The sequence below is a fragment of the Paroedura picta genome, chromosome 5 (assembly GCF_049243985.1).
Source record: "Paroedura picta isolate Pp20150507F chromosome 5, Ppicta_v3.0, whole genome shotgun sequence".
Taxonomy (NCBI): Eukaryota; Metazoa; Chordata; class Lepidosauria; order Squamata; family Gekkonidae; genus Paroedura; species Paroedura picta.
In genome coordinates, this window is record NC_135373.1 from 34,887,987 (window position 1) to 34,907,301 (window position 19,315).

The 19,315-nt window shown below is 46.4% G+C and overlaps 1 protein-coding gene across 11 annotated transcripts in view; it reads right to left on the bottom strand.

Annotated features, from left to right (window-relative positions):
- The window catches only part of PTPRU (protein tyrosine phosphatase receptor type U), a 446,790-nt gene that overhangs the window by 145,698 nt on the left and 281,777 nt on the right, over window positions 1-19,315 (bottom strand). For all 11 annotated transcript variants that reach the window (XM_077337173.1, XM_077337172.1, XM_077337171.1 and 8 more), the window contains exons 9-12: window positions 14,124-14,233; window positions 9,355-9,556; window positions 3,085-3,187; window positions 1,139-1,412 (exon numbers count right to left, since the gene is read on the bottom strand). In XM_077337173.1, coding sequence (XP_077193288.1) covers window positions 1,139-1,412; window positions 3,085-3,187; window positions 9,355-9,556; window positions 14,124-14,233 — 689 coding nt within the window. The remainder of the gene's footprint in view (window positions 1-1,138; window positions 1,413-3,084; window positions 3,188-9,354; window positions 9,557-14,123; window positions 14,234-19,315) is intronic.

A 19,315-nucleotide genomic window follows, 5' to 3' on the forward strand; every position in this document is an offset into this window, starting at 1 on the left:
GACAAGATCAAGGTTAGGGAAAGCCATTACTAGCTGTGTCTGAACATTCCAGATTGAAGGGAAAGGCCGTAGTCCATTGATAAAATGTTTTCTTTGCACTCTGAAAGTCCAAGTGTCCAAGCCTACACATTTTCAGTTCAAAATAATTCCAGGAGGCAGAGCTGGCCCTGGAGAGTGGATCCCTATTACAGTGGAACCAAAACAAAAAATTAGGCAGCCTTTGGACAAGAAAGCCTTCTTGTGTTATGCAGAATATGGGCTGGGGTTCAGGTAGAACACCAGCTTTGTATGCAGAAGGATCCCAGTTCAGTACTCAGCATGGCCCCATAGGACAAGTTGTCATTTAATGTAAACCACCCTGAGCTGTAAGAGAGGGTGGCATATGAATGAATGAATGAATGAATGTTATTTATGTAATGCCTAAGAACTATCAGCTGTAGAAAAACAGGCAGGAGTCCTCCCACATAGTGATGTCAGTGAAAACAAATTAATTTCAGCTGTTTTAGGCTGATTCATAGGGAGGCTGTACAAAGGAGCTGATCAATAGTCTTTGGGCAGAGGGACTCCCATTCAAGTTCCATAATCAAAATAAGTCTAAGAAATTAGTATGTGTGAATGCAAATGCATGCACGCACAGGGCTATATGTGTTCCTAGCAGCACTATCCAGTTCTAGAACCTCTAGTTGTTGTTGTTAGGTGTGAAGTCATGTCCGACCCATCGCGACCCCATGGACAATGATCCTCCAGGCCTTCCTGTCCTCTACCATTCCCCGGAGTCCATTTGAGTTTGCACCGACTGCTTCAGTGACTCCATCCAGCCACCTCATTCTCTGTCGTCCCCTTCTTCTTTTGCCCTTGATCGCTCCCAGCATTAGGCTCTTCTCCAGGCAGTCCTTCCTTCTCATGAGGTGGCCAAAGTATTGGTACCCAGTGTTGAAAAGGAATATTCTCTGCCTCTGCAGAACCTCTGCTAGCCAAACAAAGCAACACTGAACTGCACGGACTGCTGATCTGATCCAGTACACGTCACATGTTGTTCACCCCTTTAAAATGCGAATGAAGGGCATCCTGAAGGTTGTAAGAAGGAGAAGATGGATTTGAAATCCATTCTAGCTTACCATCAGAAGCTGCTACTTACCCCTTTGAGGTTGCTCATGGCCTGGAAGTAGATGAGATATGCCTTCTTGGGCTCGAGGGGTGGATTCCAGTAGCCGCTGTACGTTTGATTGTCTCCAACAGTGAAAGGCTTGGCTTCTGGGAGGCTGCTGGGAGGCAGTTCAGCTCCAAAGTAGTGAACAGAGCCCCGGGACATGGCGTCGTCAAAGGTAAGGGGAACTGGAAAGCACTCCTGGCCCCCGAGCTCCCGCCTGATCTTCTTGGGCCTGTCTTCTTCCACAATGACTTGGTATGTGCTGGGAACACAGTCAGGGAAGCAGGTTGGAGAAAGGAAGAGAAATGGTAAAAATCAGATGCAAGTTGGTTCACAACCACAGGTGTGACATATGCCCAGGTTCTCAGCCTAAACTACCTGGCAGAGTTGCTGCAGAGGCAACATGGAAGCAGGGGGAGTTAAACCTCAGCTACTTGGAGGAGGGATGGGATAAAAAAAGGGACAGGTAGCAGTCGGCTTCCCATAGCAGGGCTTAAAACAGCCTGTGAGAAGCTATTGTCAATTGAGAAAATAGCAGATGATGAAAAGTAATCTCCCTAATCCAGCATGGGATAATGGTTAGAGCAGCCTTGCTCAACTTTTTTACCATTGAGAAACCCCTGAAACATTCTTCAGGCATTGAGAACTCCCAGAAATGGTGCCATCATGGGAAGGATTGGCTGTGTACATGTCCACCTGGAGCCCTTCCCCTCTTCACCCCAAGCCCATCTTTGACCATTTTGGGGAGGGGGGGTGACAAGACCACATATGATCATATCACCCGATAAATGTTCAACAAATTTTAAAAATATATTTACAATTAATTAAATCCCACCCATTCGGGAAACCCAGTGTTGTCAAGAAACATTCTGCTTGAGGTCCTCCAAAACTGGAACCAGCCCTGGAACCAACTGGAACCAACCACAATGTATTGGTAATCATTTATGGTGAAATAATAGTCACAGACTAATAACTGTTGCAATAACCCCTCCTCCTGTTTCACACCAATACTCTATAATTCTGATTATCTTAACACAGCCCGCGGCGCTACGGGCGCCGCGGACTAAATAAAGCCATAAGGGCTGTCTGGGAGGAGTTAGGGCAGGCTCGGTCCGGGATGAGGAAGGGTGCCAATTGGCTCGGCCGATTCCCACCGTACTCACAAGGAAGCAACTGCGAGCCGCGCACAGCGCGGTTCACAGCTGCTTCCTTGCTGGCAGCCTGATGCGTCGGAGGCGCTTCACGCCTCCGACGCGTCAGGCCGCCGCCCAGGGAGCCCCCGGCAGCACAAAATGGCGCCCTTGGAAGCCCCCGCCATCCTGAATGAGGACAACGCTGCAAAAAACATGCCGCCCTTCGGAGCCCCCGCCAGCCTAACCGACGACAACTCCACCAAAAAACATGGCCACCGTCCAGAAGATGCCGCCAAGGAGCCGCCGCGACTGCTGCATGAAGCACCAGCACAGCGCGCCCACAGACAGCAACACAGCACCACCGCCGCCCGCCCTCGCAAAACGCCCCATGCAGGTAAGCCACTTTCCCTCACCCTACCCTCCCCAGTCCCTCGCTCTGCCCCCGCCTGCTAGCGCCCATTGTATTTATTATACAATGGGCTTTTTTACTAGTATATATTATATAATTATATATCATTATAATACAATACTCTCTTTGTAAGGGGGCTGGAGTTCTTTGCTGAATATACATTCGTCAGAAACCTGCAGTCGAAACCCAAAAGTAAACCTTTAGAGCAGGGGTAGTCAACCTGTGGCATTTGCTGGCAGGGGCTCATGGGAATTGTGGACCACAGGTTGACTACCCCTGCTTTAGAGCAAAATTTAAAAGACAATGGATGTCCATTTATGAAAGTAATCACTGTGTAAGCAGATCCAACCATGGTACATGATTTTCTTAAGCAGGTATATGATTTCCTATACCTGATTGGAGCCCCTCTGCCTTGTGCCGGCCTCAGCAGAACAGTGATGGTGCTCTCTGACTCTCCCAGAGGTGAGGGCATGTCTCCATAATCAAAACTGGGAGCTAAAACAGAAGTAAAAAGACAATTATTGAATGCGATAAAAAGGTAAGCAGGAAGGTCGGTAGTCTACCTTTCAGCACCCTAAAGACTCAGATGCTTATTATGGCCTGGGATTTTGTAAGATGCAGCCTGTTGCGTCAGATTGAAGAAACAGGAAGACAAGATTTACCAGAAAGAGACATGATATTAGGAAAAGACAGGAAAGCAGGAAAAGAGGAAAATCCAGCGTGAGATATATTGACCTAATAAAGAAAGCCACAGCCTTCAGTCTGTAAGACCTGAGCAAGGCTGTTAATGACAGGACATTTGGGGAGTCATTAATTCATAGGGTCGCCATAAGTTGGCAGTAACTTGATGGCACATAGCACACAAGAAATATCACTTTCGGTTGAAAGACTGATATACAGAGCTTCAAACAGTAGAAGGGGGAGAGGGAGCGATTACAAAGGATGAATCACAGTCATGAACTGTAAGGAGAAACAATTGTTGTTTTCTAATGAGCTAACAACCCCAAGTGCTTACTGAGTCCAGTCGTATCATATTCTCTAGCATTAAGTGGTCCAGCTGATTTGGCAGAAATGGTCAAAAGCATGGGAGCTGTCCAGAAGTTCAGCAATCTTGGCAAGATTCAACCAACAGCCCAGAGATTTAACTGTTATAAGAGCAGGGAGCTGTCCAGCAGGAGATGGTCTACAGGAATATTGCATCAGCAACTTCCAGTATCCGTTCGTTATTTTTCTTTTTAACTGCCTGCCTATTTAATCCAGCCATGTGTAGAAGTGCGGTCCTCAGAGGAAGATCCGACTGGCCATCCCATATCCAGCATTGAAAAAAGGTTTTCTAAGCCCTTACTCAAGTCAGGCTCCATGCCAATCCCAAGAAGAGCTGAGTGGGATTGCAAGAACTTCAACATTTGGGCTATATCATGGTTAAGAAATAACTACAACCACCATAAGACCAAGCCACAGCTCTGGGACAGATCTCCGACCCATCTATAAACCAGATATGCTGTTTCCTCCGTTTAGTGGGTTATTACAGCAAGTTCATCTCCTACTTTGCAACTGTGGTCAGCCCCTTAATCCAGGGGGAGTCAACCTGTGGTCCTCCAGATGCTCATGGACTACAATTCCCATGAGCCCCTTCCAGCTAGCAGGGGCTCATAGGAATTGTAGTCTGTGAACATCTGGAGGACCACAGGTTGACTAACCCTGCCTCAATCAACAGCATGCAAAAGCAACAGTCCAATGTAATTAATTGGGCCCCAGATTACATTATGGCCTTCAAGACCCTCTGCAAGAGTCTGATCCAAGGCCCAATATTGTATAACCCAGACTTTACATGACTCTTTGTGCTCCAGATCAGATACTTCAGAGCCAGGCCTTGAAGCAGTATTGTCCCAGAGTGGGCTAGAAATACAGCAGCAAATATAAATAAATAAATAAATAAATAAATAACGAAAAACATGCACTCTGCCACTAAGCCACAGCCACACCCCTGTAAACATTTCACATCAACTTGATTGAATACAGTGGCAATGCAGCTTTAATAATTAAATGACAACACAATGAAATGTATCAGTGCAGGCCTTTTATTTTGCCCACTGCTCTCCTTCGACTGAGAAAGCAAAAGAGCTTCTTGCTGCAATTCCTGCTCCCCCCCCCTTCTTTGCAGCAGCCCAGAGGGCCTGGTTAATTAGTAGTCACACAGGTCCACCGCCTGCTGGCTTGTAATTCCTGGGCCCCCATTAAGCAACATGGCAACCCATTCAGTGTGGTTAATAGCTTCACCACAGACATTAGCAAACAGCCCTAAGTAGTGTATGGCTTGTTAATGAAGCCCAATTAATCCCTTGTTTGTGCCTTTGCAAGGCAAACTATTTTGTTTCTCCTGTGTAATCTCCTTCCTGGTCTGTGTGTGTGTGTGTGTTGTACAGAAGCTGTTGTCACTGTGAAAATCTCCCAATAAATGCTAGTTTTTTTTTCCTCTTCTCCTCTTGGGAGTTTGCCTGGTGACTCTTGTCTATTATGGCTGAACAAATGGTTAAAAAAAAAACACATAGAATATTTTGGTGTGTATCAGCTGGGGCTTTGGAGTGCTGGGCTTTTGGGGAACAAGCCCTGGCACAGACGGCTCTCCCAATATTATCTACAGGCTCTTATTGTAAATTCTGAGTTTTGGCTCCACTGCCAAAAAATGGCAAAAAGGACTGTGGATGGGATAATACAGAATATATGTGGCAACAACATCTGATCGAGAAACCTAATTCTACTTTAACTGTGAGGATCCCCTGGCTCCTCATGATACCCCCCAGAATCAGGCAGCTTCTTGTTTATTTTAATTTATTTTATTGCATTTATTATATTTATATATTGCCCTCCCTTTTGGCTCAGGGCGGCTTACATGGAACCAAATAGAATACAGTTCCACTGTGCAACAGTGGCTTCAAAACTTTCAAAAAACAGTAGCTTCAAAACCGGCAGTAACAATCAACCTGTTAACTAAACATCCCAAAGGATTTGGTCAGTTTGGTATCTGAGGAGGGATTTGGGGGCCTGGTGGATGTTGCTTGAACAACCGACCTTAACGAAATGCCTGGCGGAATAGCTCCATTGTGCAGGCCCTGCAGAATTGGGCTAGCTCCGGCAGGTGAGGGCCAGAACAGAAAAAGCTCTAGCCCTGGTTGAGGTCAAATGCGTTTCTTTGGGGCAAGGGATCACCAACCAGTTAGAAGTGGCAGAGCGTAGAGCTCTATGCGGAGTATAGGCAGAGAGATTCCGATCTGGAATCTGACTGGCAGCCAGTGCAGTCACTGGAGACTGGGCCGGATGTGGGACCTCCATAATGTCCTTGCAGTGATTCTCCATTGTGTGCTCATTGCCACTGCAAACACAGGAGTGTTCATAGCAACAAAAAAAGCATCCAATGGGGATTTTCCTGTGGTTCCTGTGATTTTCCTCCACAGACCCAGAATGATGTAGTAGTGTGTAACTGGGATCTGGGAGGCTCAGGTTCAAATCTACAATCCCGGAGAAGTGGAGAGCCAGTGTGATGTAGTGGTTAAGAGCAGGAGCTTCTAATCTTGAGAGCTGGGTTTGATTCCTCGCTCCTCCACATGCAGCCAGCTGGGTGACCTTGACCCAGTCACAGTTCTTTTAGAGCTGTTCACGCATAGCAGTTTTGTCAGAGTGCTCTAAGCCCCACCTACCTCACAGAGTATCTGTTGTGGGGAGAGAAATGTGATTATAAGAAGCTTTGAGACTCCTTCGGGTAATGAAAAGCAGAGGAAAAAAGCCAACTTCTCCTCCTCCTCTTCCATGGAACCTTGCTGGGTGACCCTGGGCCAGTTAAAAACTCTCAGCCCTATCTTACAGGGTTGTTATGAGGATAAAACGGAGGCAAGAACAATGTAAGCCACATGGGTCCCTATAGCAGTGTAATATGGTGAATAAAGGAATAAATAATTCTTTCCCCATGCCCACCATTTCACACAGACACTCACCACACTATTGGAAGATGTTTTGCCAATTCCTTCTTTCCAACAAAATTTAGTAGCTATATCCCTATAGCTATATAACTATCGCTATCAAGATTTAGTAGCTATATCAGTATAGCATAATCACTATAGCGGAGTTTAATTATGCTATAGTGATACAGTGCCTATTAATTCCTTTTTAAAGTTAACAAAAAGTCAAACAGTAGCACTGAAGGGGGAAATAACAGCTATGTGTGCACAGCCCCACTTCCCTTCTTGACCGGTGTTCAGTTGTCAAGGCAACAAAGGCCTAGGAACCCTTCCTCGGAGACTGATGGGTTCCCAAAACCAAACTGGAAATCAAAAAGTTGTTTGCATCTCTACAGTCATTCTACAATCTGCATCCAACCCTCATCCAGAACCACAAAGCTGCCTATCATTAGTGGTCACAGATCAATAACTATGGACACCAGCACCAGGAGAACTGCTCAGCTGACTCTTATGTTTGCTTTCCAGCCACAATGCAGCAGAATGCTTTTGAGTGTGCTCACACCCATCTTAAACAATTCTCCCAGCTCTTGCGCAATCCTGAATCTATGCTGTACCGTGGGCGGGATATAAATATAATAAATAAATAAACAAACCACACAGATCTGTATCCCTGAATAAAAACCCCTCTTCAGAGCATAAAAAAGCACACTCGAGATTCTGTGAAATCTAATGTTTGTTTGTTTTGTTTTGTTTTTTAAATACACAAACTCTCTTTGCTCAGATATAACCACCTTATCTATTCCACCTCAGACAACATTTCCCCACTCATGCAGATAATATCATTTCTCTAAGATCAGTTCTGGGGAGACGGGGGGCCGACAGTGTTCAATTTCTTCGGTCCCAAACCACCCCCTCTAATAGATACCATCAAAGCCGCTCCAGTGAGTTAGGAAATGTGTTCCAATGCCGGAGCCTCCATAATGTAAACAAGCCGGCTTTTGGACCGCAAGGCAAGTAAATTATCCAGCAGGGTTGTAAAATGTAATGCCGACTGTTTCCATTTGAATTCTGACTGCAGGGTAGCTGGGAAAGGGGGGATAGGGATCTCTGGAGCATGAAGAATCCATTTGCAAGGGGAAGCGTATTTAAAGAAGCCGGCCTGGTGGGAATGTGTGGTTACCCTGTCAGTCGGGCAACGTGGCATTGACACCCATCCCGATGGCCACAGGGAATGCTGTGGCTGCGGCATCTCTGCTTAGCAAGGAGTTCAAAAGCTGGCTCCTATCAAACATAGGCAACAGCTGGGAAGTGCTGGAGTGTCATCCATGAAGAGTAATGCCCTTTCCATGAGATGGCCATCTGGGTTGAAATAACTGGATGGTTACGACTCCAACACTCCAGGGAAGCCAGATGCTTTCCCCCTTAAGAAGTGGTTCTCTCCCACAGCCAGGGCAGTTTTGCACCTCTCAAATCATAGTTGCTTGTTGTTAGGAGCTCTGCGACCTTTCTCCAAGCTAGTGCATCAGAGCAAAGTCAATAAGCGCATCGGACCAAAACCTACTTGGGATCCCCAGCCCAAAGGAGGTGAGATTTCATTCATTCATTCATTCATTCATTCATTCATTCATTCATTCATTCATTCATTCATTCATTCATTCATTCATTCATTCATTCATTCATTCATTCATTCATTCATTCATTCATTCATTCATTCATTCATTCATTCATTCATTGGACTCAGCCAGAGCTGGGGCCTTCTTGGCATTGGCCATGGCCTGGTGGAACACTTTGCCAAGAATGATCAGGTCGCTACAAGGGCCACAGGGCCTGCAACACAGAGTTGTCCCACCAGGCCTATGGTCAAGGTCTTGACAGACCATCAGAAAATACTGGCCTCCTATAATCTGAGAGAAGATCTGCCTTCTAAAGATCTGACCCCCACCATAAACCAGTGGCAGTTACTAGAATACAATGGTTTAATATTTATGGAATTTATATGAGATTTTATATTTTTAATGATTATTTAAGAAAGAGAAAGAAGAAAGCGGAGGAAAAGAAAGAGGAGGAAAAGAAAGAAAAGCATGTGATAAAAAGAGATGGAATGAAAAGAGGCAGGAAGCAAGCAAGCACAGGAGGGACCATTTCCACACTGGGGACTTTGCTGCCCCAGCTCCCGTACAGGAGCACAAATCCAGGGAAGATGAGGTGCACTGGGCCAAATGCTCCCCCGTGCGGGAGCAGGAAGAGGAAGGGCAACCTGCTCCGGCTCAAACTCCAGCCTGCAGCCCGACACGAAGCCTCCCGTGGGGAAATGGTCGGAGAGGACTAGAAGGCAAAAGAAAGAAGGTTATTAAAGTGGAAGTGGAAAGGGAATAGCTGGAATAGTTAATGAAACCCCCTTGCATTAGCAGCTGGCAAACAGCCTTGCAACTGAGCACCATGATCACAGGCGGCGTGTTCGTCAGCAGAAAACCGGCTCATGACACTCATCAATTTGTTTTCCTAGGGGGAAAAGGCACAACTTCGGCACACTTGCCAGATGTTGCTACATCCGAGACATGGCACTAATTCCCTGGCCCATAAACCTGGAAGGAGACACGGGCTTGAAGTGTCAAAGTCAAGGTCTGACTTCGGGCACAGTGCAGATTTCCCTTCAAAGAAAGAGCCCTTCCCTTTGTCTCCCCATTCCCCTTCCACTATCCCTACCTGAGATGTTGGTGGTGATCTCCGTCAGCGCCGTCTGGCCAAAGCCCTTGCCCGTCCGTGCCCGCACTGAAAACAGGTAGGTGGTCCCCGGGTGCAGGTTGGAGAAGACATGGTAGGTTTCGTTTCGGAGCTTGGAGACAGTGCGCCGTGGACCGGGCACATTGACTGCGGGGTCAGAGGATTCGATGCTCTGGTAGCTGATCTAGGATAATGGGATACACTATCATCATCATCATCATCGTTGTCGTCATCGTTGTCGTCATCGTCGTCTGCCGCTCCCAGAAAGCTGGCTTGTGGCGGGTTACAACATTAAAAACTCCACAATAAAATATAAACCATTCCCAATTTAAACCATTCTAAGTCCGTTGACCGATGAGCCCTCTCTCCTCACCTCCGGCTGCTCAGCAACTCCCCTGTCTGACACCTCAGGGAAAAGGATGGAACAGGAGAGCCTGATGTCCCAGCCGAACTGAGGAGGGACTCTTGATCTTATTGCCACCCGGCCTCAACCAAGTGCCCAGTGGAAGAACTGCACAAGCTCCGTCGGGGCCCTTAGTTCTTCCAGGAGCTCATTTCAACAGGTCGGGGCCAGGACCGAAAAGGCCCTGGCCCTGGTTGAGGCAAGGTGTACTTCTTGTGGGCCAGGGACCACCAGCAGATGCATACCTGCTGAGCACAACGCCCTGCCAATCGTCTCTCGGATATGTGGGGCCCAGGCCACAGATGGCCTTGAAGGTTAACACCAAAACCTTGAACCTGATCTGGAATGCAACATTTAAGATTATGTTAGTACGAACACTGAAACTCCGGGTTGTAATTTTCTGCCCCAAGCATTTCCCCTCTGCTCTAATCAAACTGATCCCAACATGCATTGTAGCTTTGCGTCTCATACGAGCATTCTTTACAACATCTCTCTTGCCTCTGACTGGGATAAAAAGGCTCTAAGATCTCCATTTTTACTCTATTCATGTCTGATGAAGGGAGCTTTGATTCTGAAAAGCTTACATCCTGAAGCTCTTGTTGGTTTCTAAGGTTTACTGCCTTAATATTGAATCACATTTTGTCTATCCAGTATCATCAGAGTCATCACAGTCTTTCATATCACCTGCAATCTGATACTCATAAAATGTGAGATGCTGGTAGTTGAAGTTGGGACCTTCTGCATGTCAAGCAAATGACTGACCGCCAATCCACAGCCCTTCCCCAATACAGAAACCACGCTTATCCAAACACAGAACGCTGCTCCTATGTTCTTAGATATTTATGCAAGAGCCAATATCTGCAAAGGATGGCTGTCTACTATGATTAAACAGACACAAATGGGATACATGGTAATAACAGCAAGCAGGAAAACCCCCCATGTAGGCTAAACAATGAGAAACACGATGAAAAACATAAATGAGCACTCTTGGTGAGTTCAATAGAAATGGCTTCAAAGTAGTGCTCTTTTAAGAAGATATTCTTTCATCTTCAGTGTATTTCATGGCAATGTGGACATTCAATCCATTTACAACAATCTTCTGTGGCTTGCACAGTAGCAGGGACAATCAACCAGCTTAGTACCGTTTACAATCTGCATCAGCAGACAATCATGTTTCGATTTTAAACTTTCTTCAGTGTAAATGACGATACCATAAACAAATATGCTCATCAATGAATGCATAGAGCCTTACACAATATTCGTGGATGTTGTGGCAAATAAAAATCCACGTGAAGGTACATTCATAGCTGGAACTCAGGCAAAAATGCTAGCTTACCAATAGGACTGCTGGAGTCAAGGACATTTTATGGTGTCTCCCAGCCTTCAACAAACTTCTCAAGGCTTTCGGCTCAGAGCGTGCAGCCAACTACTGATCTATTCTCCCGCCATTCAGCATTCAGCTATTCCTACTGAACTCACCAAGAGTGCTGCTCATTTATGTTTTTCATTATGTTTCTCATGGTTTAGCCAACACAGGGTTTTGCCTGCTTCTTGCCTACTACGATTGACAAGCTCAAATGAGGTAGAGTTTTCCCATCCTCCAGGACTGCTGGTTCCACCATGAAACTGCTCTCCCCCTTTAAGAAATTTCTGGCCAAGTTCAGTTCTACCTTCTTGCTACTTAATCCCAAAAGGTCTATTCTTGCCTTCTGGAGCAGCAGAGAATGACTCTTTGCCCAAGCTAATGCAAACGCTCTACAGGTAGTTGACTGGTCAAGGTTCCCTTCACTCTTCTTTTCTCCAGGTCAAATATACACAACTGTCAACACACAGCGTTTGCACTCCAGATCCCCAAATCCTTTACATTTGTCTTCTTTCTTTCTTTCTTTCTTTCTTTCTTTCTTTCTTTCTTTCTTTCTTTCTTTCTTTCTTTCTTTCTTTCTTTCTTTCTTTCTTTCTTTCTTTCTTTCTTTCTTTCTTTCTTTCTTTCTTTCTTCAACAATAATAGTGGGATCCATAACTGAGGCTGGATGTGGTGGCAGCTATAAACATAGAGGGATTCAAGAGGGGATTGAAACATGGAGTAGGTCCATCAGTAGCCATTAACCACAAGGGACAGATGGACCACTCTGTCTGGGGCAGTGATGCTCTGTATTCTTGGTGCTTGGGGGGCCCTAGTGTGAGGGCTTCTGGAGTTCTGGCCTTACTGATGGACCTCCTGATGTCACCTGGATTTTGGCCACTCTGTGACATGGTGTTGGAATTGATGGACCACTGGTTTGACCCAGCATGGCTTCTCTTAGGTTCTTCTTATCAGCTAAATAACTACAGAGTTTCTTGGACTAAAATATTGTCTCTTGAGCCATTCCAGTCTTGCTTCCAAACTGGCCATGAGGTGGAAATGGCATTGGATCACCTTCAGAGATGAGGTGGGGAGGAGGGGGTGTTGATGTCTGAGTCTTGTCCGCCAGTGAGGGCTCCCAGTCAGCCTCTTCTGGCTCCAGCTTAAGCTGCCGTCCTTTCTCTGCTGTCTTCGCTCGCCTTCCTTCTCATCCATTCTACCTCTACCACTTTTCTTAATTCCTGGTCCTCTCTGCAGGGGGCCATCTGCTCTCCTTGCCTCTTCCAGCATCCAATCCCCTTCCTTTTGTCTTGCAGCTTCCTCCCGCCATCTACCCCTTCCCACTGCTATTAACCCCACCCTTCTTCCTGGTGTCTTTCTCCCAAGCCCCGCCTTCCTCCAAGCCCAGCGGCTGCGGACCACACTGTTGGTCCTGGCCCCGCCCTTGCAATTGGGCTGCCTGAGGCTGGGCACGCCTTGTTGGCTGTGCTCTGCCCATCACAGCTGCACCCTATTCAGGATACCATGACACTCTGCCCCTCTGGCATGCTGGCAGGGTTTTGGAGTGACCAGACTCTGGAGGGGCTTGACCAGGCCTCTCATCAACCTGAGCTGATCAGAGTCTTGCTGGGCATGTGGCTAGTTGGTCCAGGTAAGTCTGGAGCTCGGGGCACATGGGGGGAAGGAGCAGAGTCTGGCCTCCCGGTCAGGAGACACTGGGTGTGCCACTTTCAGTGCTATCCTAAGCAGAGAAAAGTCAGTGGTCTGGGAAGGGTGTGATTCTGTTTAGGATTGCCCTGCTTGCCCTGTTTGAAGAATTTCTCTTATTTCATCTGTGAAAAACTGGCAGGTGTGGCCGAGACACAAATTTACCTCAGTGAGAAGCAGGACCAATGTGTAAAGAAAAAGGCATGAAAAGTAACTTGAATCTTTCAGTCTAAAATCTGGGCTCAGAGGGGGAACTGTCAAGATGCCCTTAATCTCCAAGATTGCAAAACTGCATCTCTAGAATGACAGCGGGGTCTGTGTCATTCTCCAAAAGCTGCCTTTTGGGTGCCAGCAGGGCGTGAAGAGCAGCACAGATAGAAATCAGCTTTTTCTCTTTTGCTGCTTTCTGCGCTCTAATAATTTTTGTTGCTGCCAGAGAGGGCAGAGGCACAAGCTGAAGAGGAGACTGAGAAAAGAAGTGGTCTTGCCTGGCTGTGTTTGGGAGACAAAACAGCAGAAACCAGACAAGACAGGCCTATTCTAGGAGCTCTGCCCAGTGTCAGAAGACCCTTTTCTCTATACCTTCAACTGAGGAGAAGGTGGCCAGCCATGGAAATCTGTCCCTTCATTGCCTTGCCGAGAATACAATAAATACCAGCTGTTGCTTCAATACGTCCTGACATGATAGGCCTCTGCTGGATCTACTAACCTTGTGGCTTACCTCAACATCATATTCTGAGGAGTTTCTATTACTTGAAGGCGGAAGAAAGAATCTACTATAATTAACAATTTAACTAACCATGAATAAAAGTAGAAATATCTTATCTCTTCTTTTAATAGTAATAAAAGAACCAAAATGGCCTCCAGATTTGTGCCATTTTCAAAGTGGCATTTTCATCAGTGGTTGTTTCCAACTTAGTATGTGCTGAGGATCTAGTCCTTCACTAAGTATATGATCTATTATTCTTCACTCAAATTTAAACAATACATACCAAGTTGGAAACAACCACTGATGAAAATGCCATTTTGAAAACGGCACAAATTTGGAGGCCGTTTGTGAAGAATAATAGATCATATACTTAGTGAAGGACTAGACCCTCAGCACATACTAAGTTGGGGGAAATCAACCCCATGTCAAGGAACAACGCATTTTAAGGGGAAGGTCTGTGGCTCAGTCATAAAGTATCTATCGACATCATCCAGAAGGTCTTGGGTTCAATCCCTAGCGTCTCCACTCAAAAACATCAGTCATAAATTGGTGAAGGCCAACTTGGAAGAAAGATCATGTGGTAAACATACCTCGTACTGTGTGATGAGGCCATTGGGCTCCACTGGCTCCTCCCACTTCAGAAAAATCATGTCCTCCAGGGGAGTGAATGTGAGGGACTCTGAAGCAATGCCTCCGGGGACTTGAAGAGGAAGGAAGGAGAAAAATTGGAAAAGAATAAGAAGATGGACTAGTGACTCAGCTTCTCTCAGGATGGACCAACCAACAGGAACATCATAATCATTTCTTAAAATAACTATAGCCTGTTTTTCCACATTTATATCTGCCCAGGATGGCAAACAGCCACTTTCCAAAATAATCAGCACTTACATGTAGAAATTTGCAGCTGACCTGTAATAGTTCGAGACCATTGCCTACATCAGAGATAGTCAACCTGTGGTCCTCCAGATGTCCATGGACTACAATTCCCATGAGCTTCTGCCAGAATTTGCTACATGAAGCCACCTTGTATGGAGTTGGACAATTGGTGAGTCAATACTGTCTACTCTGAAAGTCAGCAACTCTGAAGAGTCTCAGGTTGAATCTTCCAATACCAAATCTTTTGAACTGGTGACATTAGTGATTGAACCAGAGATCTCCTGCGTACAAAGTGGATGCTCTGTGGCTGAGTCATGGCCCTACTAGATGGCCTATCTAGTTCAATATTATTTAGAATGACTGGCAACTATTCTCTGGAGCACCTTTCTCGACTTTTTTACCATTGAGAAACCCCTGAAACACTCTTCAGGCTTCAAGAAACTCCAGAAGGGCATGATCATGCAGAATTGGGTTAGGAAGCATAGCTGTTTACCTGCCCACCCAGGGCCCCTCCTCTTCCCACCCCCCTCCAGGCCCATCATTGGCCATTTCGGGAGGGAGGGGCAGGTCAACATGACCACATATGGTCATATCATCCAATAAATGTTTAACAAATTTTAAAAAAATATGTTAAAAATTAATTAACTCCCACCCATTCAGGAAACCCTTCCAGGGCCATCAAGAAACCTCAGGGTTTTACGAAAGCCCGGTTGAGAAAGCCTGCTGTAGAGTCCAAAGGGGACAAAACTCTTTCCCAATCAGATACTGTAAATGGAGATGGCAGAGACTGAGCATGGGGAACATGCTATAGCCACTGAGGCACAGAATGCAAAAATGATGCTTCTTTCTACTGGGCCAGAATGTTTGTCCTTTTTGGTCAGAAACGTGTTCTTTGACCAGCAGCAGCATACCAGCATCTCAGGTTAGGAAGGGTCTCTCCCCAAACCATCCCGTAATTGGAGAAGTCGAGGAGTGGAACTTGGGAAAGGGGCATGGTTCAGTGGTACAGCATCTACTTGGCATACAGAATCCTTGAGATTTCTAGTAAAAAGGACCATGGTACATGGTTTGAGAGATCTCAGCCAGAAACCCTGGAAAGCAGCTGTCAGGCTGAATAATACAATACTGACTTCTATGGGTTGGGTTTAGGCTGCAAGGGCTGTAACCTTTCCCCCTTTCCATACCCATTCCAAGTATTACTTTCCAACCCCAGAAAATGCTGATTTCCCAGATTACAGGGCTGATGTTGACTAACAGCCATGCAAGTCAAGAGGCTGTGCTGAGAAGGGGAAGGAACCGAAATCACCCTCTCCTTCCCTTCCATTAGTGCAGCTCCACTACCAAAAGAGGTAGGTAAGCTTCTCTTTATCCACTTTTAGATTCCACGCCCCAATCTACACGACTGTGTCCTGGGGAATTCACTTCCCTGGAGGCAGGAAGGACTGCTGGAGAAAGAGGGACAAGGGAAAGATCCACTGGATCCAACCAATATATGTTATATTCTTAGGGGTAGAACAATTCATAGAAGAGAGCCTCTATTGGCTATGATGGGGACAACAAGCAGATGGTAACACCATTCTCCCATATTTTATCATAACAACAACTCTATGAGGCAAATTAGGCTGAGAGACTGTCGGGTCTAAGGACACCCAGTGAGCTTCATGGCCTGAACAGGGATTTGAAGCTGAGTCTCCCCCATAGGCAACATCTCATCATTGGAGAAGCCAAGGAGGGAAGCTTGGGAAAGGGCTATAGTTGCAAGGTACAAGACCTTTTTTCAGCATTTTTGAAACTGCTGGCACTTTTTGAATTCTGACATAACTTAGTTATAAAATGGCTGCCACAAAATGGTTGTCCCAGGAGTGACAAAATGGCTGCCACAGCTTTCTTTCAGTCAAACAGTGAAGTTTCATATGCTGTGCTTGCAGTTGGTACCAAAGCACAGTTAATCAAGTCTCCAGAAGCCTTCCTGGGCAGAAGCACCACTTGGCCCACCCACTTTCTAAAGACATTTGGTGGGCAACGGAAAAGATGTTAGCAGGTGTCATGGCACTCACGGGCACCATGTTGGAGATCCCCCTGTACTAGCCCAACATCTTTAACCACTTTGCCACTAGACTCAAATGTAGCAGGACCTCAGCTGCTCCAAGACACTGTCCCTCTATAGCAGTACCTGCAACTGCTCCAAACATACTGTCCGTCTCAAATAAAGTGGCATCTTGTCCATCATGGCTCAAAAGGCTATCCTTTATAAAAAAAAAAAACCAACTCAAGTGGGTAGCCGTGTTGGCCTGAAGCAGAAGAACGCATTTCATTTATTTATAGTTGGATTTATATACCGCCGTTCGCCAAAATATAAAATCACATGTCTGACCCTTGGGGTGATGCCCTCCAGCGTTTTCATGGCAGACTCAATACAGGGTGGTTTGCCAGTGCCTTCCCCAATCATTACCGTTTTACCCCCCAGCAAGCTGGGTACTCATTTTACTGACCTCGGAAGGATGGAAGGCTGAGTCAACCTTGAGTCGGCTGCTGGGATTGAACTCCCAGCCTCATGGGCAGAGCTTTCAGACTGCATGTCTGCTGCCTTACCACTGCGCCACAAGAGGCGCACAAGAGGCGCCACAAAAATCACCTAAAACTCCATAAATACCCCAGTATTACAATAAAAAGATGCCATTCTATTCTGTACTAGAATGTATTTTGAGTCTGGTAGCACCTTTAAGACCAAGCACAGTTTATTTAAGGTATGAGCACCCAAGAAAGCCATCGGGCAGGCATATGTGCTAACGCCCGGTGTATTCCTGGGTACAATGGGCTGTGGGTACAAATAAACTGTGTTTGGTCTTAAAGGTGCTCCTGGACTCAGTCTTTATAAAAAAAAAACCCTTCTTGTAAGGCTGCAGCTATTGCAAGACTGGTGGTAAAGAGCCAGAATCCAGAGCACAGAAGCCATCACTTAAGTCAGGGGTAGTCAAACTGCGGCCCTCCAGATGTCCATGGACTACAATTCCCAGGAGCCCCTGCCAGCGAATGCCCAGCGAATGCTGGCAGGGGCTCCTGGGAATTGTAGTCCATGGACATCTGGAGGGCCGCAGTTTGACTACCCCTGACTTAAGTGAACCCGCATGAGAGAGGATTCCAAAGGCACTTTTTAACCAACCACCTGAACCTCTCTGCATGTGTTTTGCTTTGGGAAACTAGTTCTGGGCCAAGCAGCGTGGCCTGCATGTCAATAGTGAAATAACAAATTGGGAGCTGAGATGTTCCACAGCATGGGGAGGGGAGGAACTGGACCATGACCTTGCCTGCATTTGCATAATCCCAAACTCTCTGAGTTAATGACGACCTGCCTGAGCCCTCAATCCTCCACAAATTAGCACTCGGGCACATGCCAGGCTGCTGCATCCACGGGCGATTCTTCCTCGAGCATCTTTTACAGGAGACCATTTAACTGCATGTTGGTGAGCCAAGGAAGGCAGCCCGCTGAGCAAAACAGGGGAGGCGAGGAGAGCAGGAAGGGGGATAAAGTGGCGGGGGCCGGGCAGCAGCTGAAGGACACCCCCACAGGTAGGGAGCCAGGCCCTGCTGTGCCATACAGGTTGACTATTCAGACCAAGCTTCCATCACCCCTTAATCAATGTCAAAAAGGCTTATTTAAAACTGCCTCTCCCACATGCAAAGTGGCTAATGAAACAGATCAATCCGGCCTTGAAAACAACCGCCCAGAGACAAACACAATGCCCAAAGTATGCATGGGAAGAGGATTTCTTCCCTGCTCCCTCCTTCTCAGCAGCCCTCTGGCCTGCATGGCTGCTGGTCATGGGACGTGTCTTGCACTGAGCCACGCCATTGGTTTATCAAGGGAAGACAGTATTGACTGGCAGCCACTCCCCAAGGTCCCAAGGTCTTTCATGTCACTTGTCATGTCACCTCCTACATGATCCTTTTAAATGGAGAAGCCAGGTATTGAACCTGGTACCTTCTGCATATAAAGCAGTTGCTCTGCCACTGAGCCACCAGTAGGGCAATCATAAAACATCTAAGTCAACCAATGGGTGGGCAGGTAGTTGTGAGTTCCTGCATCGTGTAGGGGGACCCTGGAGGTCCCTTCCAACTCTGATTCTCTGGTTCTAAGTAGAAAGGAAAACCTTTGAGTGCATCTGGCCTCAACCAGGGCCAGGGCATTTTCGGCCACAGCTCCAGCCTGGCGAAATTAGCTGCCCTGACAGGACTACCTAAGAACCACAGGGCCTGCAAAATGGAGCTCTTCCACCAGGCCTTTGGTTGAGTCTGGAACAAGCTAATTAGCTAACACAGCTAATAAAATCTACTAGACTCCTTCCATTCATCTCTAGGTTATTCCCTCCACCAAACTATAAACTGAATAATGATATTATATGTTGTCCATAAAGTGGACTAGGAGGCAGCTCAACTAACTAAAGAGCAGGAACAACGGTTCATTACCAAGTTTTGTTGTTGTAAGTTGCAAAGTTGTGTCCAACCCATCATGACTCCATGGGCAATGATCCTCCAAGGCCTTTCTGTCCTCTACCATACCCTGGAGTGGTGATTTTATGATATGATGTATACAAAATATGCATTGTGAACTGCCCCAAGCCTGCTTGATGGGAGGGCCAATTGATAAAACAGATAGAATGTTTTGAATGGGAAAAGAATAAAAAGTTGGCAACCACTTTATGGAAAGGGAGCTTTAGAATATCCTAGTGGTTGCTCTGGGACTTGCCAGTCCTGACTTTCTTGGGATTTATTTTCCGTCCCTGCTTGTTTTCAAGAGGATTTATCCTTGGAATTACCTTGCTGAGCCACAGATGCTTGGGACTAGCAGGGTACATTGGTATGCAATCAAGGGCGTGGACAGAACGCATGGCATCTGTTCTATGTC